The sequence below is a fragment of the Eretmochelys imbricata genome, chromosome 1, assembly GCF_965152235.1.
Source record: "Eretmochelys imbricata isolate rEreImb1 chromosome 1, rEreImb1.hap1, whole genome shotgun sequence".
Taxonomy (NCBI): Eukaryota; Metazoa; Chordata; order Testudines; family Cheloniidae; genus Eretmochelys; species Eretmochelys imbricata.
This window is the reverse complement of record NC_135572.1, coordinates 201612297-201621978: the sequence shown is the minus strand read 5'-3', so window position 1 is coordinate 201621978 and position 9682 is coordinate 201612297. Positions and strand designations below refer to the sequence as shown.

At 40.1% G+C, this 9682-nt stretch overlaps 1 protein-coding gene across 1 annotated transcript; it reads left to right on the top strand.

The window, feature by feature from the left end:
* Positions 1-3084: 3084 nt before the first annotated feature.
* On the top strand, positions 3085-6921 carry GPR15 (G protein-coupled receptor 15). The gene is made up of 2 exons (XM_077822202.1): positions 3085-4240; positions 6648-6921. The coding sequence occupies exon 1, from the start codon at positions 3102-3104 to the stop codon at positions 4194-4196; it is 1095 nt and encodes a 364-aa protein (XP_077678328.1). The 5' UTR covers positions 3085-3101; the 3' UTR covers positions 4197-4240; positions 6648-6921.
* The last annotated feature ends 2761 nt before the right edge of the window (positions 6922-9682 follow it).

Genomic DNA, 9682 nt, shown 5'->3' with positions numbered 1-9682 from the left:
TCTGTATGATCGCTAGTTTCTGCAAAGCTGCTGTAGCTTTAGGGGAAACACAATTGCACTTCAACTTACAGCCATCATGCTTAAGGGCGTCCTAATTCTGCCTTAAATTACCTTGTTTTTTCCCACAGGGAAGACTAGGAATACTGCACATATTGAGGTAATATTAGTTCTATATCAAAGGCAATTAGAGTACATTTTAAGCATGACAAATGTATGTAAAGTTGTCCCAAGATGCCTTTTTGAACATTGCAAAAATATAACCATTAAAGGAGAATGGTGCTAATTCAAACTAGTGTTAGAAATGACTGAATTTAGGGCCAGATTTCAGAAGACTTTAGCTCCCATGTGGCTGCATTTTCAAACAATCTTAGCTGAGCCTTTTGAAAATCTGGCCACAGATCTGGTCACAATGATGGCTGAGAAGTACTGAGCGCATTTGAAAAATCTGGTCCTAATTTAGGTGCATAAATGGGAGCTAAGTTCTACTGAAAACCTGGCTGTAGTTGTGGATGCCAGAAAATCTGGCCCTACATGATTCAGAATCCTTACTGAATCAACACAATACAAAAGCAAGGCTAATACATTCAAGATACTTTTTTGCTGCTTTTTTTGACAATTATAGATCACTTATTAATTATTTATGATAATGCTTCACATTGGACTTATAAATGTTCTGAATTATTTGAAAAATAATTGTTAGTAATATGGTAATTCACTACAGAACCCAGAAAGCATGCTAGATACTCTATAGAACAAATAGAAATGATCCCTGTTGCAAACAGCGTACACTCTAATTTTTAATTAAACAAATAAGTTTAACAAGCTGTAGGGAAGGGATGGACTGTGAAACTACAAAGGTACAACTATGTAGTTTTTCAGTTTGGGCACATGCATATCTTGATGACTCAGTTAAGATCTTTTTAAATATTTATGACTGATTCACTTCTTGTGAGAATTGTGGAAAAAGTTAATCTTAAGGAGAAACTGCTATTAAATCATTAACGTTGAGAGATGCTGCACACATTAATGAGCTTCCCCTGAATCTAGTTCTAAATACACTATAGAGGAACATACCATATGTATTTGCTAGCATGCTGGAATTATTGTGGAGCTAATTTTAATTTAGCATATTTCCTGACACAGTGACTGAAGGGAAAGGAATGCCCATCTCATCTAGGTATACAATTTTGCAAGTGATTTTTGAAAGAAAAAGTCCCTTTGAATAGAAATGAAACGAAACTGGCCCAGTTCTCAACTCACTATTAGAGCTGGCTGAAAACTTCTGAATTTAACATTTTTAAAAGAAATATGGGGACAAAGTTTTGCGAAAATTATTCCTATTTTTCAGCCATCTCTAGTCACTGTGCCACAGAATCACAGAAATAAGAAATGGGAAAGATCTTTTATCTTGTTTGGTCCAAGGGGTCTCAAACCTTTCTATTTTATGATCACTTCATAACAGAGATCTTTTCACAGACCATAAAACTCATATCCAAAAAACACCAAATCCCAAACCAGTTGGCTCTCAACATCTTTCATTCAGTGGACCAATGGGAAAGTTCCCTGGATCACTGATGATTCATACATCTAGTCTATCCTTGTGCCTGGGAAGGACAGGTACTCCACTGTAACTATACTTTGTGGAGTTTGTGCACTGTAATTTTAAATGTTCTAAGCTCTGAAGCCTAGCTCATTTCTCTTGAAAGACCATTTCAGAATCCATGTGGCTGCTGCAGGTTTGAGGGTGCTGGTCATCAAGACTGAGATGCATTGGCAGAGTTATGTGGTGGCGCAGGGCTGAAAAAAGCTGGGGAGTTTGCAGATCTAAAGCTGCAGGGGTGAGTGGAGGAGAATGTTGGAAGAAGACGGGGGAGAGTGGCTGGAAATCAGAACTAAGGTTTATTGGCTGGACAGGGTGAAGACCAATAAAAGAATAATCAGACGTGTTGCTGTTTAGGAATATTGGCATTGGCAAAGCTGTGTTGGAATCAAGGACTTTAAAACAGAGATTTAAAATCCAGACTAAGCAATGCTGACAGGGCTGTATGTGGGGTAGCTCAGAATTGGAATAGCAGCAGATGTTGCAGATAAGAAATTAAATGAATTAGCAAAGCTTTCAGTATGACAGCAAGAGGGAATATCATAGGAGCTATGCACCAGAACTCCATGGAATTTGCAATGCCAGGGGGAGGCAGGACTGGAATAAACAGGCATTTTGGAGGTCAGGAGTGAGGTACTTAGGCAGAGCTGGTGATGGGGAAGGAAGAGCAATTTTAGACTTGAAACTGCAGCAGAAAATGGAAACAAGGACTATTTCTGACTCTGAGCCACACAGAGATGAATCCAGAAATGGAATAGCAGGTAGTGCTGAAGGTCAAGACTGATATGCATTGGCAAGACTCTGTGTGCAGATCCAAGGACTGCAATAGCAGGATTTGCTGCTACAGGTTAGAATGGAGAAGGCACGGTTTTAAACAGCTTTTCCCTAGTCGCATTTATATAGGTGATAGTCACTCTAACCAGAAAATCAGTTGACAAAATAATCCAAGGTATAAACCTCCAAGTCTCAGAAAAATATATAAACAGACTAACAACAATTTAGCCGATAGAGAAAAAAAAGAACATAATGCTGAATTAACCACTTCCTGGTTTCTCTCCATCACCTCAAACTTTCTCACCTATTATAATATCCCGCTTAAAGAGAAAGAAAGGAAAAAACCTTACCCAAACAGTTCAGAACCTTAAAAGAACAAAAAAACCCACAAAAAACAAACCTTAAAAGGCATCATGGTCAAATGCAAAATGAAGAGAAAAATCAGTTAGCCAAAAAAACCCAACTCAACCCAATCGACTCCTACAAAACATCTGACTTGTGTGGGTTTGACTAATCAGACTCTTCCTTTGCTTGTCTTTATATGATTGGCTGAGAGGGATGCAGAATTGTGAATATCAAAGGGTGGGGTGGGGGTGGTGGTTTTTTGTTTTAAGAGGTTTCTTAAGATCTTTAGGAAAAAAAGAAGAAAGATCAGCACTCTGCTGTCTCTGATAATAAGAGTAAGGGTGGTGACAGCTCATCCAGATTGGTCAGATTTTTCTTTAAGATGTCTGAGACAACTTTAAGCTATAACGATAGCTATGAATATTCTTTTTCCACGGAGAGTCCTGAAGAGTACTGCCAAGCTCTGTACATACCATATATGGGCATTTTCCTTCCTATTCTGTATGCCACTGTGTTCCTGGTGGGAATCGTTGGCAATGCCATCCTGATGGGAGCCCTGGTCTTCAAATTTCGAGTCCGCAGGCTGATCGACATCTTTATCCTCAACTTAGCTGCCTCTGACTTTGTTTTCCTCCTCACATTGCCACTCTGGGTGCACAAGGAGATCTGGCTGGGGGTCTGGAGGTCAGGCTCCTTTCTCTGCAAGGGCAGTTCGTACATCATCTCAGTCAACATGTATTGCAGTATCTTCCTCCTCACTTGCATGAGTGCTGACCGGTACCTGGCCATCATGCACCCCTCTGTAGCCAGGAAAGTCAGAACAAGATTCTACACTAATGGACTTTGCATCTGTGTCTGGATCCTCTCCTGCCTCCTAGGGCTTCCCACACTTCTGTCCAGAGAACTGAGGCAATATAATGGCCAGGCTTACTGCATAGATGTGGAGCTCACACCCGCTAAACGGATTGTGTCACTGGTAACGTTAATTCTGGCCTTCTTTTTCCCCTTGCTGAGCATCTTGACCTTCTACTGCTCCATCACCAAGAAGCTCTGCATGCATTACCAGAAATCTGGGAAACATGACAAAAAGCTGAGGAAATCTATCAAGATTGTCTTCATTGTAGTGGCTGCCTTTGTTTTCTCCTGGATTCCCTACAACATTTTCAAGCTTCTGGCTATCATCTCTGGGCTCCAGGACCTGAAGCCACCTTTCTGCCTTCCTTATGTCCTTGCCCAAGCGGGCATGGAAGTGAGCAGCCCCTTTGCATTTGCCAACAGTTGTGCCAACCCTTTCATCTACTACTGCTTTGATGGCTATATCCACAGGAACATCTTGCGGTGCCTGCGTCCATGGGTGAAGGGCCATAGCACTGGGAGCAGTTCTGACAGCTTGAACACTCGCATCAGCCATTCCATGTCCACTTTTATTCATGGGGAGGATACCATTAGGAAACGGAGGCGCTCTCTGTCACTCTGAGAGGAGCGGGTACTTTGGAAGGAGACATTTCTTCCAATGAAGAGGTAATGGGGGAAGAAAGGTCCACAGAAAAAGCATGAAGGCAAAAAAAAAAAGAGTGTGAGTGTGAAAGGGGTAGAGAGAATGAGTGAGAAAGTATAATGTGGTTGTACTTCTAGTTACAGAAGAAAATATCATGTTAATTTCCTTTTATTATATAGTTATAACTGGAATATAACACTGTAACTATAGGGTAACTACAGGGTTCTGCAGATTACTGTGTAATTACATTGAGCAGATCTAAAACTAGCCTACAGAGAAATACACACAAATGCTTAAAATCAAAATTCCAATGCTCTGCACAAATAACTACAAACTATAGAGCAACTCACCAGATTCAGAACTAGCTTGTCACACTGAGGAAGTCTGTGAGTGCAAATGCATAGGTTCTCATTAGAGTGAAGCAAATAATTCAGAAAGAATAATGTGTTTATTGAGCTTACCTTCTTTTTTGTTTGTGGAAAATCTGTCAAGTAGTCATGATTTTCTCAACATGTATTTGTTATTCAAAATTTGTTGAGGTTTTTTGATTTTGAGAATTTTGTTTATTCATTCCAGTGTTGCCAGCTCTCACAGTTTTATCATGAGTCTCACAATATTTCATGTTTTTCTTAAAGCCCCAGCTTCTGGAAGCATGGAATTATGAGAGAATCCTAAATTTTATTTAAAATAAGTTTCTAGCCCTCACAGTTGCAGAGAAAAGCTGGAAAATGTGACCCAAGTGTAACTTGGAGGCTCAAAGCTAAATGGCAAATAAAAAGAAGCCAACATTTATTATTTTCATAAAATATTTGTTGTTAAAACAACCATGATATTTTGGGGCTTGACTCATGATTTTTGAATGATTGAGTTGGCAATGCTGTGTTGTTCGAAATCCAAAATTCAGCTCGTGTTGCTTACTGCAGTTAATCATTTCGGCCACCTGGTATTGTTACAGTTCCTAGATCGGAGGAGTGCAGCTGCTGCAGTCAGGTTTCAGGTGCCGATGTTCATGGAAAGCGAAATTAAAATGTCTGTCCCACAAGTATTTGAATGCTTGAGTTTGGAATTTGTTTTCTGTAAACATTCATGCTAGCAAGATTCAGTCACATGAATGTTCATAGAAGGGAACACAAAAGTTAGTTTGTTAAAAAGGTGAGTGAATATTCACAGAAGACAGGTTTGCAGCAATTGCAGGGTTCTTATTTTTGCTGGTGGTTAAACCACCAGTGATCTTTTAGAAATGCCTATGCCATGAAACTGTACATTTGATACGCTGTAGCAAACATACCAATTGTCCAGATAGTTCCAGCTCTGATGGCAAATGGGATGGTTTTTATCACTATGGGCAAAACTGGAGGAGCATGTAAATTCCACAGATTGGGACTATAAATTCTGTAAAGCCAACTAATTTCATGTTTTTTCATTTTCTCCCCCTTTTACAATTTTAAAATCACAGTCATGTAAATACTCACCCCTAAAAGGTAGCCCAATGTTAGGTTTATACAGTTAAAACGCTGAGAACTAAGGTTGTACTAGAAATGTTAACTCATTTTGTTGCAACATGTCCCATACTCCTGCTTTACTTGTTAAATATGTAGCTTAATCTACTATCGCTTGTAATAAAAATAATAAATCTATACCATAAAGCATCCAGGATTTGCAATGTTTAGAGATAGCCATTTGAAAGATAAGAAACTTCACTTTTGAATTTCCTGAGTTTTTACAATTTTACCTTTCTTTATTCCTTTTTTTCCCTCTTTTGCATTTAGCCTTTCTAGATCCAAAACTAGTTATTGCAAAACCCACAGTAGGGTTTAGAGGGCAGAAATCATTTGATAATCATCACCATGTGATAAAATGAACATGTTGCAATTCATGCAATTCAATATAAGTAAAGAGATCTTACAAGATATTTGTAACTATTTAAAGTGAAGAGATGTAGCTCTGCTATGGGAGGAAATCATCCTGCACATGACGTGTTTAAAAACAACAACCATTTCTATTCCAATCCTCTGCTATGCTGCAAGTGCTTGTAATTAATGGGGTAGCGGTCCTTAAATTATTTGTTTTGGGTTTTTAAAAATAGTTTTCTCCTCCCTAAAAGGGAAATTCTAGGTACTGGGATGGAAAAGCATGCCAAAAATTAAGCCAGTACAAAAGTGTGCTCTAGTTGCCTGGGGGCTTAAGCCATAGATCTTCTATTAATTTTAATAGAAGATGTGTGACTAAATCCCCTAGACAGCTTTGAAAAACAACAACTGAATCAACTTCTTTTTCTGTTAGAATCTGCCTGTCTATTCTTCCCCTCTTTCTGACCTCCCTACCACACACATTCTCCCTTTCTCTATGTGCTTCCCCTCCCCACAATTACTTCATTTTGCACCCTATTCTTTGCATTTGATTTTTTTCCCCCCTTGCTCCCTTTTTCAGACCCACACAGACCGAGAATGAACCCTAGTATTCTCTATTTTCAAACCTACAACGGTTGAAAGCAGGCAAACCTTCCCTTCAGATTCTAATCCCATCACATCAGAAATTCCTTGAGAGCACCACATCTCTTATCTAAACAAGCCTTCAACCTCACTGCAGGACTCTCCCAAGACAAGGAACAAATGAAGAAGCATGAAAACAGTAGACCAGACCAGATTTCTCAACAATACTCCTGCTTTTATCAACTCATTAAATGATGTAATTTGTTATTAAAAAAAAAGTCTGAAATCTCTAGACCAGGAAGTTGATTCATTGTTTATATTCCACAAGAAGTGTGGGTGATGTTTTAAAGGAGGATTGCCTTAAAAAAAAAATCAATACAGGTAATTCTTTATCTCAGATCCCTACAATACCAATTATTTCCCTTCGCCTCTTTACCCACATGAAGCATAGCAATCTCTCTGGAATAAAATTAGACTAAGAACAACTCTAATAATTTTAAACTTTAGGTTACTATTTTTTTTCCTCTTGAGAGCTTTAAAAAAATATGAGAGTTGAATCCACCCTGCCTACAAAATCTTACCATGGCTGCCTCCCCAGTCAATGTAGCATCTGTCTCTAATACAACTGAATGAGGTCACAAAACATTACAATAGTTGAGCAGGGTCTTTCACAAAAGCCACAGTGAAAGCTTAGTTTAGAGGGATATAAAAGGGAAAAAAACTAGTCCAACAAAACAAAACACTTTACACTTATATTTTTATTGGTCACAAGCCATCATGTTATAACAATACATTTTGAGCATGCTTATTTCACTCAGACAGTGTGTGAAGTTGATTATATGTTTTTTCCACTTAAACAATATTTACCTTAAGTCCTGGCAATTTTGCTTATGCATTATTTCTGCTTATTTCTAATCATGAGTGTAAGGACCTATAGGTAGGGAGCGGTTAGGTTTTTATTAGTTTTCATAGCGCCATGTAAACCTATAGCAGGGGAGGGCAAACTATGGCCTGGGGGCTGCATCCGGATGTTTTAATCTGGCCCTTGAGCTCCCACCAGGGAACGGGGTCCAGGGCTTTCCCCGCTCCATTGCTCCAGCTGGGGAGTGGGATCAGGGATTTGCCCTGCTCCACGTGGCTCCCGGAAGCAGTGGCATGTCCCCTCTCTGGCTCCTACACGTTGGGGCAGCCAGGGGGCCCTGTACGCAGCTCCCATTGGCTGGGAACTGCAGCCAATAGGGGCTGCAGGGGTGGCACCTCTGGAGAGGGCAGTGTGCACAGCCGCCTGGTTGCGCCTCCACATAGGAGCCAGAGGACGACATGCCACTGCTTTGAGAGCTGCTTGAAGTAAGCGCCGCCCAGAGCCTGCACCCCTGACCCCCTCCCTCACCCCAACCACCTACCACAGCCCTGATCCCCCTCTCGCCATCCGAACCTCTCCATTCCAGCCCAGAGCAACCTCCTGCACCCCCAGCACCTCATCCCCATCCCAGAGCCCGCACCCCCAGCACCCGAACCCTGTGCCCCAGCCCGGAGCCCCCTCCCACACCCTGAACCCCTCCTTTCTGACCCCACCCCAGAGCACCCACCCCCAACCAGAGCCCTCACCCCCTCCCGCACTCCAACCCCCAATTTCATAAGCATTCATGGTCCATCATACAATTTCCATACCTAGATGTGGCCCTTGGGACAAAAAGTTTGCCCACCCTGACCTACAGTGATGTATAAGTGGTAGTGATTTCAAATGTCATTTAGCCAGCTATGATGCGTAATATATTTGATCTTTGTTATGAGAGAGAAGTGATTACAGGGTGGTTTGGAAATGATGTAATTGTGATGTGAGCCCCAGCCACAACTTTTTAAAGTCATTTTAATTGTTTGGTTTTCATTTGTATAATTTTGAAATAAAGAAACAGGAAACCGTGCAAGCGGGCCTGGTAAGACTGGGACATTTTTTAAAACCTAACTTTTTCTTCTTTTTAATTAAACTTAAACCAAACAAATGGGAAGTATTTTCAGTTACAGGGCCAAAGATCTTGTGTGATAGCCGTTTCATTTTAGGGCAACTTAATTTTGGAAAATATGCACCAGCTGAATAGTAATTAAGTTTCCAGCCGATTATAGCACTGGTTGAAAAATACAAATGGTGACTGAAGATTGTTTTCAGAAGTAGAAGTGGGGAGGTTAGTTTGCTACTATTTGAGAAAGGAAGGACCATCTGGTGGTTAAGGTACTGGCTGGCACTCGTGAGAGTGGAGGTGAAATACTGACTCCACTGAAGTCAATGGCAAAACTTCTGTTGGCTTTAATAGGGTCAGAATCTCACCCCATGCTTGTAGTCCCAGCTCTGTAACAAACTCACTGGGCAGCAAGCCACTCAGTGTGTCTGTGCAGCCATGAGTTTTTTTATTGCAATGTACACATACCAGTACACTCTATTATAATACAAATAATAAATACTAATTTGTAGGATCATGTTATTCATGAGTATTCACAAGCCCAGCAGATATCCATTAAAACGTTTGCAAATCTTGAAAGTTAATCAGGAATTTAAGCACAATTTATTAAACATCCAAAAAATTCCTACAGGAAGATGAGTTTGTTACTCTTCTATGTAAAATGTTTCCATCACTCAGCAGGGAACAACTCCATGTGACATTGCAAATATTGCACAACAAATAGTCCAAATGAACAGTTTGCCTACAATGTGAAATTCATTTGTATAAACTATTTACTGAATACTTAGGAGTAACACGGCCATTCAAAGAAACGGATTGGTTTGTGAACAGAAAAAAGGGCTAAATTCACAATGCATATTAAACACAATTAAAAACTCAGCCAACTCTTGATATTTCTCTTAGTGGATCCAAAAGTAATTACCATGTTACCTAGAATCTAACTTGAAAAAAAACAGAATCTATCCTTTATTATCCCCAGTAATAATATAATTATTACCATACAAGTCTCCAGTTACTGCACCATAATTGCCACTTAAGGTTCAACAGCAACTAACTGTCCAATTTTCAAATGTGG